Source organism: Carlito syrichta, unplaced genomic scaffold, assembly GCF_000164805.1.
Source record: "Carlito syrichta isolate Samal-C Ts95f unplaced genomic scaffold, Tarsius_syrichta-2.0.1 Scaffold302109, whole genome shotgun sequence".
Classification (NCBI taxonomy): Eukaryota; Metazoa; Chordata; class Mammalia; order Primates; family Tarsiidae; genus Carlito; species Carlito syrichta.
Genome location: NW_007246205.1, coordinates 352256 through 371134, shown reverse-complemented (window position 1 = coordinate 371134; position 18879 = coordinate 352256). Strand labels below are relative to the sequence as shown.

Below are 18879 nucleotides of genomic sequence, written 5' to 3'. Positions count from 1 at the left end.
ACTCACATTAAGATCTTCTCTCTCTACTACACCAAAAAGAAATCTCTTCAGATTGAGAAAAATAATCCTATACATACATACCCCATATTTTCATAAAGCATAGCATAGTTATTTCTGTGCTCAAAACACTTCAATAATTTTCTAGGCTTCTGGAATAAATTAAAACCTTTTAGTCTGACATGCATGATCCTTCAAGATCTGTCCTATTGAAGCATTATAGCCAGTGTCCTCCATTCCCCCACCCCATCTGGCACTAGCCAAAGCAAAATATTTGAACTTGTGGGCACACTCCATCTTCTCCTACCTCTTATGGTTTTCTCAACCTGGAATCATGTTCCTCTCAATGTTCATATCAAAATTCCACTCCATCCTCAAAAGCCTTCTCAAATGCTACCTTTTCCATCAGTTAGGTATTAATACCTTTGAATCAACACAATAGAATTGCCTCTCTAGTATCCATGTCATATATTGTGTCTCACTCATTTTTGTATCTTTCTAGTACTTATTAATAACAGGTGTTCAGTTAATTGTTTTCAAAATGAAGAGATCAATGAGAGGTCACAATGGGAGAGAGGACGTTCAAAGTAGAGATATTGTTTTGAGAGTGCAAGATAACTTCTGGAGAAGCATGTTTAGTTTAGTTTGGCCGAAGTCTATGGACTGTGCAAAGAATTTGTGGGAAATCCATCTGGGAAAGGTAAGTTAGGATCTAATTGCAGAGAGTGTGGAGAGTTGGGCTAAGGATTTGAACTCATTACTTTAGGAAGAATGTTGGAATTGAAGGTTTGGATTAGGGAAGAATTCGTATGTCAAAGATTATCATAGCAAGGTTAGAATTTTTCTTAACTGGTTCACAGGACCAAATTATCTGAGATATAGTGGAACACTAAACTGAAGCTAGAGAGACTTAATTTGGATGTACACAATCATTTTAGATAGAAGGTCATAAAACAACAGTATAACTTTGAAGGATGTTGCAAAACTATAGTTACTTTATAAAAGTTAAATAGACTTGTCTAGGACGCTGTGGATGTGTGTAATTCTTTTTATAGCAAAAAAAAGACTTGATCAGCATTCCCAATCCCAACTCTATTATAAGTCAACAAAATACTGAAAACCCCTCCCATGGAGAAAGAGAAAGATGGAACAGGATGGGTAACAGAAGATAGATCTGGGGATGGAAAAGAGAGTGAGACGGTGAAAAAATCTGTATCCCAGGACTGGTAAAGTACTATGGAAATGTTACTTCTGCCAGCTCTAGTCTTTGATATTCTCCTATGGCTCAGAACTTCATTCTCAGTCTTCTAACTCCTTATAAGTCCCTTTTCCTCTCAGTGTTCATATCAAAGTTCTATCCCATCCTCGAAGGCCTTCTCAAATGCTCCTTGTTTTTCTCAGAAACTGCTTTCTCAGAAGACCCATTTTTGTCTTATTGAAAGAAATGCAAGAGTGAACAGTGTCACTGTTCACAGTTCTAAACTATGACTAAGGAGGTCAGGGTCCTAGTTTGAGTTATTTCTTTCATTTACTTCCCAATGTCCCCTGCTTTTCAAAGGCACCTCTTTGGTAAGAAGTGGGATTTGACATCAGTCTTTTATTTTTAAATCCCTGAATGACACAGTGTGACAAATTGAAAACCATTATCTAGCCAGGAAATGATAAATAATCCCTGATATTCTTTTCCTGGATAATTTTATCAAGTCAGACAAAGAATATAACTGAAAAGGCAATATGTTGGAATAAATTCACTATTGAACCTGATGATAAGGATTTAGGTCTCAGTGTTCCCGTGGAATCTAAGAAACCTTTGCCATAAGACTCCATCTCATGCCAAGCACCTTCATTCACTGCCACGGAGGCCTCATCAGACATCCCACTTCTGGATAATCCTGATAAGACTTGGGGAGAAAACCTTGGTGAGACTTCTGGAGCCTCATCTCATTTGAGGAAGGTTGACCTTCTTGCCTATCTGCCTAGATAGCAGAATTTAAGCAGAAGTTTAGGCTCCAAGGGTCACCATGGACCTTACTGAAGGCTAAAACCAGCAATAGGAGATGTCTCAATGCCAAGTGTCAACCCTAATGAATAATGGCTGTGTGGACTCAGTAGAAAAGAGTGCTGTCATCTAATAGGAATGCCTGCCTTAAGGTTGCAAAAGAGAAGAGCAGATGCATGTCCCAAGTATTTGCAGATCTGGGCTTGGTTCAAGGAACATGGTTGATAAGAACAGATGAGCTGAACATCCCATTCAACAGGGAATGAAGGTGAACTGCTATGGCAAACTGACTCCATATTCTGAAAGGAAGTCAATGTTGTAACAGCATGCTTGGAGACAAAGTACCACAACAACAACTAATCACCTTATATCAGAATCTCTGTGGTCTTCTAGATTTTTCTGTATAAGCTAAAGAAGTTCTGAACTAACCACTTTCTGCTTGAGCTTCCCTTTTCCTGAAGCCATATATCCATCATAGGCACTGAGGGTATAAGTTCCAACCCAGAAACTGAAAGTTATCCATGGCTGACTATATATTAAATTTTCTATTTTGAAATAATTTTAGACTTACAGAAAAGCTGTAAAAATAGTAGAGTGTTTCCATTACTCTTTACCCAGCTTTTCCCAATGTTAATAGTCTGAGAAAGTGAAAGGGGGAATCATGCCAAGAGTCAACCAGCCAAGTTCTTTTACTGGACATAGACTATAGGTTTTGACATGCCCTTTCAATCTTGTTTATATGCCCTTTGTTTCCTGCTTCTCTCTCACTCAACAGAGGTATGGATGCAAAAACTTCACTTGGTCTTTCAGTCTCCCTGATCTTTATTAGCCCTCAAAATCCCCTCTGTTTTACCTGGCACTCCAAACTATTTAATATATTTCTGACTTGGCAAGATAATTTTGTGATCTTGTAATTTTTATTTACCTTCCTTCATAAATGGGCTTCTGGACTGTTGTTTCCTTAGGAGTTTTTTGGAAACCAACACTTCCCTTAGAAGAATGTGACCATCTCTTGGTCCCCTGCACTCTGCGCAGTCGTCAAAGGACTGTTTAATGAAGATGTACTTCTTTTTTAAAATAATTTTATCTAATTTTATTTTTTTAGAGACAGAGGTCTCACTATTTACCCAGGCTGGCCTCAAACTCCTAGAATTCAAGAGATATTCTCTCTCCTTATCTTCCCAAGTAGCTGGGATTACAGGCACACACCACCACACCTAGGTAAGATGCTCTTCTTGAAAGGTGAGATGTGTAGAGTCAAGTGTTCTAGGTGGCTTGCCCAGATAGCTCTACTTTCAGCTTGTGACTGCATGGCTACTTTTCTAAGTGCAGTGCTGATTCTTCAGAAAATAGCCATATGCTTGCAGATTTGCTTAGTTTGGAGGCACCATCACCACCACAATAGCTGCTCTGACAATGTGTTTGGGAATTTTCTCATGGCTTTTGATCAAGGAGGCTGGACACATCATTAAGCTTTCTATAGTCGTACCTCAGCAGGATGATTTGTGCCTCAGTGTTATGTGCACTGGAATTCTTTCCACTTCATATTTCCAAGTAGAGAGATTACTGCTAAGGAAGTGCTTAATTGATACTGTCTGAGATTTGAATACTGTCCTCAACATCTTGAAGGTTTTTACACTTGGCAAATGATTCTCCTAGGAGCTATAGTCAGTTCCTAATGGAGATCCAAAGCATGGAATGTATTGTAGCATTAGCTGCCTGGTTCCACTGGCTCCCTAGCTCCTTGTGTAGACCAGTACTAATCCCTTAGAAACATGGAATCTGGCATGGTGTTACAACCTGAGGTGGAATGATAAGCCTTTGAGCAAGCCAGAGTGGCTTCCTCACCAGAGTCAGCTTAGTTTAGACCTTGTTGAATCAGGCTGTTATAATCCTCACTCTGTCTGTGGAAGTCTCTTCATTCATAAGCCTGCCCTTGGCTGACTTTCTCTGACTCATTGCTTCCTTGCTTGCTTCCTTGCTTTGGAAGGAAAATATACACACTTCTCTAGGAAGGAGATGGCTAAAGAATATAATTGTAAAGGGATGAGGAGGGGGTGGGGAACAGAGGATGACTCAATATAAATGAATGAGGATTCCTTTTTAAAGTATCATTCTGACTTTGTAATCAAGTGACACATAATTGTATAAAAGGGAAAGATTGTCTGATAGTCATCTGTTAGGTGCCTTAAATGCCCTCTGAGTTGCATACTTAAAGTTCCTAGGTATATATGGCTTTCCCCCCTTTGGCTGTAGAGAAAACTTTTAAAATCCACAGTTGTGCCTTATTGTTACATTTAAAATTATATTCACCTATCCATCAATAAATATTTGTGATTAAAATGAAACAAAAGTACTATTTCCAAAGTTACTAAGGTTAGCTATTTTCTTCCCCACCTCTTTCAGAGTGGTTGCTATTTATTTGTAATGTAGTTATAGATGGCTTAACAACAGGAATATGTTCTGAGAAATGCATCATTAGGTGATTTTGTTGCGCGAACATCATAGAGTACACTTACACAAACCTAGATATGTAACCTACTACACACCTGAGACATGTGGTATAACCTATTGTTCCTAGGCTACAGACCTGTGCAGCATGTTACTGCCCTGAATACCATGAGCAACTGTAACACAATGGAAAGTATTTGTGTATCTAAACATAGCTAAACATAGAAAAGGTACAGCAAAAATACGGCATTGTAATCTTATAGCACCACCACCATATATGCAGTTCATCATTGACAGAAATGTTGTTCTATAGTGCATGACTGTATACTCTTCCTTCTAATATGAAAGATAGCATACTGTAGACACTCTTTTGGAATTTGCCTTTGTCATTTAAGACTATGTCCTGGAAATCACTCCTTATTAGTTCATACAGATCTTCATTCTTTCACAGCTGCATAGTACTCCATTGTGTAGATATCCTACAGTTTTTTTCATCATTCTTCTATGTATAGGCATGATGGTTATTTCCCACATCTTGTAATTGTAAACAATGTTGTAATAAATAACCTTTTTGTGTTATTGGAGGTGTATCTTTAGTAGGATTGCTGGGGCAAAAGGTAAGCTGTATATGTAGTTTGATTACATATTGCCAAATTCCCCTCCAGATAAGCTGAATCAAGTTTAAATTTCTGCCAGCAGTATACGAGAGTGACTGTTTTCCCACACTTTCACCAAAATAATATGAAGTCATATTGTTCAATTTTTGTCAGTATCATAGGTGATAAATGGTATCTCAGTGCTGTTGGCATTTCTAATTATGAATGAGTTTGAACAATTTTCCTTAAGCTTAAGAAACATCTTTATATTTTTCTCGAACTTTCTGTTCACATATTTTCTTCATTTTTTCCCTAGGCTTTTGCTCTGTTCTTTCTTCCTAAATTTTCAAGAGGTATTTGTTCATTAGAGATATTAGCTCTTTCTCTGCTGTATGCATTTTCTCCCAGTTTTTTGGTTGTCTTTTGACTTTGTTTATGATGTTTGGGCATGCAAAAATATTTACTTTTTATATTTATCAGTCTTTTATTTTATTACCGATTTATTCTGAGTCACAGTTAGAAAGTCTTTTCCTAGGCTGTCAAGAATAATTCACCCATATTTAGAGTTCTATTTACAAGGTTGTTTAGAGTTCTATTTACAAGGTTGTTTAGGTCTTCTTTTTACTTAATACCTGTATAGTTTCATTTTTTAATGTTTAGGTCCCTGATCAATTTGGTGCTTATTGTTAAAGAACTCCATCTATTGCCTCAGTGATTTGTGATGTCACCTTTATTGTGTGTTTTCATATATACATTAGTCTATTTTTGGACGTTGTGTTCTATTCTAGCGGTAAATTTGTCTGTTCATGTTCCAGTACCACACTGTTGTAATTATAGAGGCTGTAAATATATTTTAATATCTGGTGGGGTATGTTTTAACTTTTAGTTTTCCCTGGCTATTCTTGTATGTTTGTTTTTCCATAAGAACTTTAGTATTAGTGGGTCTAACTCCATAAAATAAAACTTATTGGTATTCTTATTGAAATTGTGTTAAATTTTTTAAATAACTTAGAACTGATTTGTTTATAATGTTTAATTACTCTATCAAAGAACAGAAGATGTCTTTCCATTTGAGAAAGTCTAATTTTTTTTTAATTTTAAATATGTGGGGTGCAATTCAGGGTTAGGTGTACAAATGTTCATTATGCAGGTATCCTTGTTGATGGAAAAAGTCTAATTTTATGTCTTTAAGGAGTGCTTTAATGTTTTTCTCATATAGGTTTTATACATTTCTGGTAAATTAATTCTTAAATATTTAATATTCTTTGCCAGTACTGTAAATGGGGTTTTCTCTAACATTAAGTTTTCTAAGTGGCTATCATTTGTGTAAATGAAGGGTATTGATTTTTGTGTATTTATATCCTGCTGCCTTACTGAATTATTGTATTGTTCGAGTTAGTTTTATTATTGATCTCAAGTATTTTCCTGGTATGTTATCATACTATCTTCAGATAGACATTGTTTTACTTCTTCTTTACCAATTCTTATGACTTGAACTGATTTATCTTGTCTAATTGCATTGATTAATACCTTGTAAAAAAGACAATGAGCATTCTTGTCTTCTTCCTGATTTTAATAGAAATGCCTCTAGTGGTTCTCCATTAAGTAAGATACTGGATTTTGGACAGAAATGTGTGTGTGTGTGTGTGTGTGTGTGTATTTGTATGTGTAAAATCATGTTAATGAATTATCACTCAATTCCTATTTTCTTGAATCTTTTCATTAAAAATAGACATCAAATTTTGTTTAAGGCTTTGCCAGCATCCGTGGAGATAACTATGTAGGTTTTTCACCCTTAGACCTATTAATATGGCATATGATACTAATTTTTTTTTTTTTTTGAGTTGGAGTCTCACTCTGTCACCCAGACTGGAGTGCAATGGCCGCTCCCGGCCACCGCAGCCTCGACCTGCTGGGCTCCGGCGATCCTTCCACCTCAGCCTTCCAAGTAGCTGGAATTACAGGCATGCGCTACCACGCCCGGCTGATTTTTTGATTTATTGTAGAGATGAGGTCTCGCTGCACAGGCGAGTCTCGAACCCGCGGACTCAGGCAATTCACTCACCTCAGCCTCCCAAAGGTGCGGGATTACAGGCTGAGCCACCGAGCCTGGATGATACTAATTTTTAAATATTAAATCAATCTTTCATTCCTAGAATAAATTCCATTTATTCATGTTTTCTCAATGTGTTGGTATATTCTGTTTGCTAATGTTGAATTTAGTATTTTGGAATCGATAATCATGAGTCATATTAGTCTGTAATCGTCTTTGGTTTTTTACAGACTGTCTTTATCGGTTCAGGTATCAATGCTATACTTGCTTCAGAAAACAAATAGGGAAGTTTTACTTCATTGTCAATGCTCTGAAACAATTTTTAGAGCACTGAAAGTATCTGGACTTTGGAGCTGTAGTAGAATTCCTCTGGGAATTCATTTCTAGTTTTATTACATTATGGTCAGAAAGTGTTATTTGCATTATTTCTGCTTTATGGAACTTATTGATATTTTTATAATCTAACTTACAATCAATTTTTTGAATGTTCCATGAGTTCAATAGAATAAGATATATTCTCTATTATCAGGGTTTAGAGTTCTATTTACAAAGTTGTTTAGGTCTTCTTTTTACTTATTTTTTGTCTACTTGACTTGTCTTGTATTGAGAGCAGTGTATTAACGTCTCCTATTACCAGTGTATTTCTAGCTATATCTACTTGTACTTCCTGTAGTTTTTGCATCATAAAGGTGTGTGCTATGTTATTTGTTGCATAAATATCCATAAGTGTTGTATTTTATTTGTGAATTGTGACCTTTAGCATTAAAAGTGCTCTTCACTGTCAAATTTAATCCTCTTTGGCTTGAATTATACTTTCATATTAGGATTGCTATCATTGCTTTCTTATTGTTTCTATTTTCCTGTTATACCTTTGTTTATCCCTTTACATAGTCTTTCTGAATCATTTTGTTTTAGGTGAGCCTCATGCATATAGCATATAGTAGGGCCTTGCTTTGGGAGTTAAATTGAAAGCATTTTTTTTTCTTTCAATAGGCAAGTTTAGCTCATTCACATTTATTAGTATGACTGAACTTTGATATGTTTTATAATTACAATTATATATAATTATTATAACAGAATTTGTATTTTGTTATATTTGCTATGCTTTTCTATAAGATGTGTCTTCTTTGCTTTTTAACTTAAAAAATTTTTTAAGAAATATTTGCATTATCTCTAGTAGCCATCTTTGTACTTATAATATTTTAATGGCCTTAGTCCCCTGTGCTATTATTTGAGCTTTTATCATCTGGTCAATCAATTCTTATTTGTATTCTTTAACAGCTACCTATTGCCTTCATAATAATCAATGAGTTTTTTTATTTACTTCTTTATCTCTCCTTCTCTCATTTATTAGTCTCATCATTCTTTGTTTTCGCAACATTTAACATTTGTACGTTCCATCCTTTTCTCCACCATGGTTTTAGTTTTAGATCTATACTTACATGTATTAAAATATACTCTATCCATCCTTTTGTTGACATTTTTGCAGTTAATTCTTGATTGGATGAAGTTTGTCTTCTTGTAAATTACTCACAAACGGTACAAAATTCTTTATGTTCCTATATGTTGAAAATTGCTTTTCTGTAGTCTTGACACTTGAAGAACAGTTTGACTGGATATAAACTCCTTGTTTCATACATTCTTCCATTGGTCTTTTGCATTCTACCTGAACCTACTACTCAATCTCTTATTCATTTTTGTGGCATTGGTATGTTTTACAAGAACCCTAGTTTAATGGCACTATTTTCTGTTGGTTTACTAAAGTCCAGATAGTTTAGTGTATTTATTTGTTTTGGTGGTGAGGCAGGAGTTGTGCATCCTCCAATTTTTTGGTTTTATTTTTTCAATAGGGTCCTAGAATTTCTCTTTTTGCTTCTTTTCTCCTTCACCTCCAATTGCCAAAGGGTTTATCTTCCTTCCCTTTTGCCTTGCCTTCCCTAGAAACTTTGTATATGGAAGACTGCTCCTGCAAGATAGATAGATAGATAGATAGACAGACAGACAGACAGACAGACAGACAGACAGACAGACAGATAGATAGATAGATAGATAGATAGATAGATAGATTATCTGAAGTTTGTGTTTATCTGAAAAAAATGTTTAGTATTCTCAGACTTAAGGTAGACTAAATTTTTCTGTTGATGATTTAGATCAACTTCAGAACCCATTTCTGGTTCCCTTTCATGCAGTTTTTCTGAATTTGCCCTCCCTCACCTTGCAACAAGAGGAAACATGCTGATACTTGGTGTTTTCTCTCTTTTTACTTAACAGTTAATTTGATGGTTTTGGCATTCTCTGTCCTCAGGTTATGCTGATGGTGTGTTTTGTGTGCAGTTTTATTTCCCTTTTCTTGTTATTCTATATCATTTTTGGAAAAAATGCTGGGAAATGGTATCACCATTGTCTTCAGGTACCTGGAAGTCTCAGTGTATATTTTGATCTCTCTCTTTCTCTGTGTGTATGTGTATGCGCGTGAGTGTGTGCGTGTGTTTGTGTGTGTGTGTGTATTTTGACTGCTTCAAATAAGCAGCTTTCCAGCCATCAGTACTCTATGTCTAGCAGCTTTTGAGCACATAAAAGTATTGCTTCTTACCAGCAAAGGCTGCATGGGCTACTTCTCCCTAATGGTTAGTCCCAAGAGCGAAAATACATGATTGAATTTTCAGAGTACAGGCTACTTGTTTCAGCTCTGGCAAAACCTCCTTGTTTTGATACCCCTTTTACCATCCCAGTTTGACCACAGCCTAGACAAAAAGAAAACTTCTCTAAATTCCCCAGGGATTCTACCTGGGGGGAAAATGAGTTTCAGTAACTGTTTTTTGTTTGTTTGTTTTGTACACAAACACATTTCACTGGGGCACTCTTCTCTCTTCTTACCTTTCTCTAAATAATCAGTATCTTGACACTTAACAAGTCAATTTGCAGTTAACAGTTCAGTCATGTGGACAGAAGTTGATCCCAGGCGATTTCTCTTTCATGTTGCCTTTGGGAAAATTTTTACTATAAGCTTTTTAGATTTGACTCCCAGCCAAGCCCACATAACTCTTTAGGTCTGTTGCCAGTCTAAAGCTGTGTTTTCTGAGGTGAATTATACAACAGGTTGAGATGTTGTGTAAAAATGTTGATTTGGTAAAGATTTTCAATCTCTTTCTCTGGTAGCTCAGGTCCACAGTAGCCTCATGTCCCAAAGAAATGATCTAAAGTTAATTTCCTAAAGGGTAAATATCTGGTAGGGCTGACCTCTCTTCTAATAGGAAATAAACACATAGTCTCTGATTATAGAATTTCAGAATCCAGTAGCACGATAGAAGAGATACTTTCTTTTTAGGGGGCTGAAATCATCTCCTTTGCCACCCTTGATGATGGAGGACTCTCATATGAGCTTTAATCAGGAACACTCCTTGAATTTTCAACTAACAGAGCGTTTTAAGCTAACTCACCTTGTCCAGTGTCCTGTAAGTCCCGGAGAACTTTTGGTATAAATTCAATGACAAGAAATCAAGTGTTTTCTCTTCTCATTTGTAACTATAAGGTCACTTTGGAGCCATCGCCAGATGTCACCAGAAAAATGATACTGTGTCCCTTGAAATTTTAAAATACCCCATGCCACTCTTACGAGTTCACTGCAACACCCTAGGGCACCTCAGCACACAGTTTGGGTTCCACAGATATATAGCTTTCCAGCCTTTTCCTCTATGCATGTGTATAAATGTGGGGGGAACCCCCCAAATCCAGAATTTATTGATAAAACATTGTGTATCTATTCTTACGTGTTTAAACTTCAGTCATTTTCAAAGTACTCTCCTTTTGATGCAATATACCTATTAAGATGCTTTTTACACTGCTCAAAATAGTTTTTAAACTCGTCAATTTTGATGGCTTTGAGTGCTTCTGCCATTTTTTGCTTCACCTTTTCCACATCAGCAAAACAATTCCCTTTGAAGACTTTGTTCATCCAGGGAAACAAACAAACAAAAAGTTATTTGGCGTGAGATGGGTGAATAGGGAGAGTGGGGCATGGGGATCATACGGTTTTTGGTCAAAAACTGCTGAATACACAACTCAGGGTGGGTGAGTGTGCTCGCAAATCACCCATCATGAAATGGGCAAATTTGTTGAAAGAGTCTCAAAAAAATTAACCGAAGCTAAAGGCAGCCTCTCACAACAATGCTAGCTGGTACACTGATGCTGATAGGTGCCTAGAACACTTACCTAGAGGATGAAGCCTCTACTACAGGGGGCTCACCCTCCAAAAAGATAATTCTGGGAGTTTTGGGGGCCTCCCTAGTACACACACATATACACTCACAGATATTTTTTGAAATCATACTATACACAATTTTATAAACTACTTAAATATCTTTGATGATAAAACATACATTTTTCCATGTCATTAAATATTCTCCTCCAACAGTACTTTTGATATTGCATTCCATCCTAAAGATATATCAGTATTCATTAAAATAAGCTCCTATTGTTAGACATTTAGGATATTTGTATTTATCCTATTGTAAACAGTTATCCTATTGTAAACAGATCAACATCGTAGTGAATAAATCTTGGCATATACTGATTATTGCCTTGGGGTAAACTCCTAGATGCAGAATTGTTGGATCAAGGGATATAAATATTTAGGGTTTTGCCCTTTGGAAAGGGTATCATAATTCATACTTCCTCCAGTTTTATATGTGAGTATATGTTATAGGTTTTTCAATTGATAGTAAGATTTTTATTATAAGTGATTATAAATTTTTATTCAGGTATTTTAGGCACTGTGCTGGGCATTTTCACACATACATGCACATAATATTTATATAACGTCATATTAAATCGTTTTAACAACTTTGTAAATTATTATCCTCATTTTATAGGTAGAAACTAGGAATCAAAAAGATATAATAGCTTTTTCCAAATCATACAACCGAAAAGTTGTAGTGATGAGATTTAAACCTGGTTAGGCCTATGATCTTATCACCATGTTACAGATGCTTCAGGGACTTGATTGGCAAATAATGATGATGATGATGATGATGTCTGATATTTATATAGTGTTTACTATGTATCAGGTACTGTTTATATATATTAACAAATTCAATCCTCCTACCTATAAGGTAGTATCTACTTTTATCCCTGAGACAATGAAAGGATTAACTTGCCAGAATCACATAGCTAGTAACTGGTAGAGCTGGTATTCAATGCTAGAAAGCCTGGCTTCACAGTCCATACCATTAATGACCATGGTACCATATAATAGCCTGCAGGGTCATAGCTATTATAGTCTTGACTGTATAGCAGAATCTCATTATGAATTTTTTTTTAAAGGAAGGAAACCATGGCTTCACCCAATCTCATAAATGAAAGAAGGAAAGTTTCTAAGAAAATATTTATCTAGCAATGTGGCTGAAAATGTCCTGTCCCTATAGCTGCAGCCATTTTTCTCTCAGCATTATACAGCCTTGTAAGCTTAGTGCATTCAATCATGTTCTATCCAGGTCTGAGGGACAGAACTTGAATAAAAATCTTCTAATGAACTTGGTGACCCAAACTTTTGAACAAATGAAACAGTTACATTTTCCCAAGTTACTTAGAAATACTAAGAGTTATCATTTGAGATAGGCAAACCTCCTGAAGTTTATTAAGTCTAATTTAGAGTCCTCTTTTACTGATGCTTGTTGGGTAAATGAAGTACCTTCGTTGCTATTCATTATTTTAAGCCTTTTCCTATGCTTTTACTTTGGTATTTAGACATTATTAAAAATCATGTGGATTATGAGAAAGGGTTTTTTTTAATGTCATTTGTATAAATGCTCGAAATTTTTCTCTCACTTTCCTCCCCAAGAAAACCAACTTAATGAACCACAAAACATGTTATAATGAATGGAAAAATATTTTTAGCATTTTTATGCAGAAAATGCTTCATTAAAAGCAAATGCTTCAGCAAGCAGATTTGCACTGCATAAGAGCGTCTGCCTTTATAACAAATAACTAGCATGTATAACCGTGCTATCTGTACAACCAGAAAGCCATGAGAGGCTCTTATCTTCCTTTCTTATCCTTGGGCTGCAGTGCAGCAATGTCATGGGTGAAACATAGTACTGTGTGCACTTGATGAGCACTGAAGGACGTGGTGTCTACTGTCCAGCTGCAAATAGGAAAAATATTCTTATATTGTCCAATATCACTCATGGTCTTATCTGGACATGGTATATCATGTAGATTTATTTAGATAAAGCCTGTTTTCACTAGATGTTTGGCATCATTGGCCTGAATATTTTGCATCTATCGTACACTTTGTAAAAGCCACAAGAGTGCAGGGTTTAAAGTCATACATGCAAATTTAATTTCCAATAAAAATGTCAACCCATAACCACACTGTTGTAACTCCTTTAAACTTTGGGTCTTGAATCAGAATAGCAAGACAGCAGGAGTGCAGGCAGGCAGGCTGCTGATTTGGTCACAAAAACTATGGTCCCTCACTTCAACGATGCCCTCTCTCCTTATTCAGAGGCACAAAGTGTTCTCTTGTCCCTCCTGAGGCCCCAGAAGACATGCCTGGGGTGATGTGTTTGTAGTGGCTGTTGATAGTGTCTGCAGGTGTTCTGAGCTGGGTTCAGATTCATCATCTGACAGCCACACTTGGGGGCTTGGGCTGAGTTATAGCCACATCCACCTGGATAGAGCTGAAAGCACCAGTAGTGATGATTTCACCGTGGTACTAAGTTACTCTGGAGAACTAACCTCTTTTGAAGAATGAGGAAGCATGAAATGACATGATTAGTCTCCAAGTGGTAATTTTCCATGTCACTTAATTTCTTCCCCAATTCACCCCACTAAGACAGTCATTCTATCACTTGACTAGTAATAATAGTAGTAGCAGTAGTGGTTAATATTTGTTGAGGTTTTATTCTGTCAGTCAGTCCCTGGGCTAAGCTCTACATGTCTTGTCTCATTTAATCCTCTAGCCCTATAAACAAGATATTATTAATATCCCCATGTTATAGATGTGGAAACTGAGGGCAAATAAGGTAAAGAACCTACCCTAAGTCCTCCAGGTTGTAAGCAGAAGAACTCGGATTTGAAGTAAAATATTTTTCTGATTTTAGACTCTGTAATTATTGTGGTTTTATTGCATTGTGCCACCAGTTAACTAAAAAAAAATCTGTGTCCTTATTCTATTCCAAAACAGAGGCATTTGTTTGGGAGATGAGAGAGGGGATATTAAATTTGTTCCCAAATGCCCATGATTTGGTCTCTTGGTTAGCTCAGCCTCCCTCACTGGGCAGAGGGAAACTGACTCCCAAGAAAAAAGTCATGTTTCTCGAGGAGCAGGTACAGGGCTACTGGTGGCTACCAACCTTACCGTTAGGAAGTGACGGTCCTTAACCTCGCGCCTCCTCTGGCTGTGAGTTGGAGGGTAGGCCGGCAGTGGAGGAGCTGCAATAGAAAGGGGGACAGCTGCTCTTTGCTCTCGACGATCGCTCCGGCTCCGGTGTTCTGGGGGGGGGGCAGAAAAGCAACAATACTGAAATACACTTGACATTTTCAATTTCTCATTCCCCTGTGTTAGCAAAAGGCTGTGAGAAAATTTTTCACTTTGAAAGGCTGAGGCAGGAGGATCATTTGGGGTCAAGAGTTTGAAACCAGCCTGAGCAACCCAGCGAGACCCATTCTCTAAAAAAAGTATTATTTTTTAAACTAGTCCAGTTATTTAGGAGGCTGAGGTGGGAGAATCACTTGAGCCCAGGGGTTTGAGGCTATAGTGAGCTATGATGGCACCACTGTACTTCAGCCTGGGTGACAGAGCAAGACCCTGTCTCAGAATAAAAGTGAGCTTTTTAGTTTTAGTTATTCTAGCAAATCTGTACACCAAATCAGATTTTCAGAATGGTTCCTAATGGGTCCATCTAATAATATTTGTGCAAGAGGGCTCATTTCTGAGTTCAGTATGCCTTGTTTCACAACGACATAATAAAAAAAAGTTGAGAACAATAGTGGAAGATTTGTTTCCATCAGTAACAGAGTGGAAAGTAGCCACAGAAACACCAGAGCTGTCTGGACCACCCGCTGGGTGTTGCAATTGACTCACACTTGCTCATAAGACTAATTGCTATGTACTAAGGAATATGTATGAGTCAGTTTTTCAACTGTTAGTACCTAGGGATAGGTCATAGTCAGTTAAAACTAAACGAATTCCATTTCTCTCCCTCCCTTCCTTTTCTTCTTCTTCCTCTTCTCCATCTCCTTCTTTCTTCCTCTTCTGTTATTTTTTTTTAAGATGGGGGTTTCTCAGTGCTGCCCAGGCTGGTCTTCAAATCCTGACCTCAAGTGATCCTCCTACCTCAGCCTCCCGAGTAGCTGGAAATGCAGGAGTGCACAACCATGCCTGGCTATTTTTTTTACAATTTTATGTGGCGATGAGGGTCTCTCTATGTTGCCCAGGCTGGTTTCAAACTCCTGGTCTCAAGTGATCCTCCTGCCTCGGCCTCCCAATGCAATGGGATTATTGGCATGAGCCACCATGCCCGGCTGATATCCTTATATATCTAATGGGCAGTGTTGTGGGTACTGTTGATGCTAGGTGCTTCTCTAAGACCCATTTCTGGATAGCCTCCTCAATGCTGGCCCCATTCTTCTTTACTTTGTTCAATGTGCTGTCCCCTAAACTAGGAGCCAAGCACTCTTGAGCTTTCCGACTTTTATCTATGTCTGACTTGGCTGTCTGTGGACCTCTTTCCCTGAATTGCTTAGTGTCTGTGTCAGGAAAATGTGACAGTATTCCTCATCTTCCTTTAGGATTAGGATTATTTTAATAGATGATGACTTCCACATGCAACCAGAGAAAAGTGCTCAAAGTCACATAGGTAGTCTTTTCTAAACTGCCTCCAAAGTTAGTGTTCATCAAGAAGACTTTTTGAAACAAATGTCTCCCTTGTTAAAGTGCCTACCTCCAGTGCCACCCTCATTTTTCTCTGCAAGCCAACAATAGGTTTTCCAAATGGATAGCACACGCAAACACTTTTACATCCTTAAATTCATACAGAAGAGTAGGATCCAGGTGTAACTGGTTAGGAAGACATGAAGGGGGAGGAGTTGGAAGTGAGACATCAACTCAATTTCCCATTCAATTGCTTCCCTCCCACATGATCTTAAGTATATCTCTTTCTTTGCCCTAGGCTGAGAGTAGGCAGGCTGGATTAATGGCTCCTTAATAATACCTCTTTTCTGGTGGTGAGGTAGGAAGAAAATTGGTCTACTAGAACCTGAAACTGCAATAGAATCTTGGTCCTTATTCCCTTAGACCAATTAAACTTATGCCCCAGCCTGAAACTTGAAAGGAAAAGAAATATAAAACATAATTATCTCTTTATAGTCACTCATTAATTTCTCTCTCCCTGTTTTATGAACATAAATGATGACATCGTTTAAGGCCATTACAGGCTCTGAGCATTAAAGAATTGCTAAGAAAAAGGAGAAAAAGTAATCAGATTCTAAATAACTTGAAATCCATGTGGATGCTATTTCCTCCATGGAACCCTCCTTGAAGCTCTGTGGTATGATTTTATATCTTTCCTCTTAGCCCCTATATCACTATATGAAGGGGGACCCCTGACAAACCAGAATTTATGTATCAAAAATGTGTATGTATTCTTATATGTTTAAACTTCAGTCACCTTGAAAGGACTCTCCATTTGATGCAATACACCTGTCGAGATACTTTTTCCTCTGCTCAAAACAGTTTCTGAACTTGTTAATTTTGATACCTTTTAGTGCGTCTACCATTTTTTTGTTGCACCTCTTCCACATCGACAAAACATTTCCCTTTGAGGACTTTTTACATCAAGGGAAACAAACAAAAGTTGCTAGGGTGAGATTAGGTGAATAGGGAGGGTGGGGCATGGGAGTCATACTGTTTTTGCTCAAAAACTGCCGAACACTCAGCATGGTTTGGGCAGGTGCATTGCCATGGTAGAAGAACCAGTCACCTGTTTGCCACAACTCAGGACTTTTCTTCTGCAAATCATGATGCAACCTTCTCAAAACTTTCAGATAAAAACTTTGATTGACTGTTTTATCCAGAGGAACAAACTCTGAGTGTACTACAAGGGATCAACCCTTCAAAAGATAATTTCATTTTTTGAGGGGCCCCCTTCATACTGAAATTACCTGGCTACTTCACTAGACCAAGGAGTCCTTGTGGGCAAGTGCCAATCTTTACTGCTCTTTGAAACCTAGATTTTGCCGGGCTCAGTGGCTCAGCCTGTAATCCCGCGCCTTTGGGAGGCTGAGGTGGGTGGATTGCCTGAGCCCACGGGTTCGAGACCCGGCTGGGCAGCAAGACCTCATCTCTGCAATAAATAAAAAAATCAACCGGGCGTGGTAGCGCATGCCTGTAATTCTGGCTACTCGGAAGGCTGAGGCGGAAGGATCGCCGGAGCCCAGCAGGTTGAGGCTGCGGTGGCCGGGAGCAGCCACTGCACTCCAGTCTGGGCGACCGAGTGAGACTCCAACTCAAAAAAAAAAAAAAAAAAAGAAAGAAAGAAACCTAGGTTCTAGAAATATGCCTGGACTTCATTAAAGTGTTTTGAGGGGTTTGCTATTAAGCAGATCTTGAAGGCAGCAAATGTCTAGGTTCTAACCTCGGTACCCCAGCTCCCTTCTTATGGTTCCATCTCCAAAAAGAGCACAGAGCTGCTGCCAACACAGCCTTATTTGTCTGGGCTTCATTATCCACTCCCTCCTGGTGGAAGCCAGGCTATTCCAGCTGTCCAAATAGAGAACCTACAGGGTTGCTCACTGCAGCATTTGCTGAGCAAGGCAGTTGTCTGATAGGTCAGTATTATTCACAGCCACCAGATGGCAGAAGAGGATTACGCTGATGAATACACCGCTAAGCTATTGTGTTTCTTGGACAAGGTTTAAAAAAAAGTCACTTTCTAATTTTAATTCTACACTGCATGTTTTTAATTCTATGATGCCTATAATTCTTGTTTATGGCTCTCTGCAGTGCTATTAAAGCTACTACACCCAAGATTTGCTATTGAGTCAACCACAAAACAAGCCAGTCTGTGGAGGGCAAGATGCAGCTCCACAGTCTTCTTTCCAAACCCCAGGAGGCCCCACATCCCTCTCTCACCCCCCAGGAGGAAGTTCAGAGAAAACTGATATTGGCACTTGCTGTTCTTCAGTTCTGCCATAAGCCCAAACCTGACAAAGCAGTGAAATGTGATAGCTTAGGAACAACTCAGAGTTATCTGGTGAAATCTGCAAAAATCTAATCAAGAATAACTTATTATTCATAATAAAGGGATAAAAATAATCATGCCTAAGGGGTTAACATTTTCCAAGCTCTCTAACGATGGAATCTGAGAAAGTATTTGGTGAGAATGGTCAGATTCCTCTGTAGTCATCCTGTGTCCTCAATGCTCATCCAATTTTCTGCAGAATTTGACTCCGTTCCACAAACATTTATTGAGGACCTATTATATGTTGAGTTCATACATTGAATAAAGTAAGTTAATAAGATATCATCCTTACCCCTGAGTTGCTCATAGATTTATGGCGAAAGATAGGCCCTTAGTGGTTGGTTATGATACAAAGTTATCAGTGGCAGGATGGGAGGATGGACAGGGTACTATGGGAAGAGTGCCTAATTCAGGCTGCAAAGGAATGGGAAGGGTGGAAGGAAAGATATTCAGAAGGTGGCTTGCACTAAAAATTAGTTACAGGAAGAACTTGTCAGCCAACTATAAAATTGAAGTGGACAGTAAATATGACAGAGATGC

The 18879-nt window shown here is 37.9% G+C and overlaps 1 protein-coding gene across 2 annotated transcripts in view; it reads right to left on the bottom strand.

The window, feature by feature from the left end:
• Window positions 1-18879, bottom strand: part of NHS (NHS actin remodeling regulator) — a 372316-nt gene that overhangs the window by 23436 nt on the left and 330001 nt on the right. For both annotated transcript variants that reach the window (XM_008056100.2, XM_008056101.2), the window contains exon 3: window positions 14457-14590. In XM_008056100.2, coding sequence (XP_008054291.1) covers window positions 14457-14590 — 134 coding nt within the window. The remainder of the gene's footprint in view (window positions 1-14456; window positions 14591-18879) is intronic.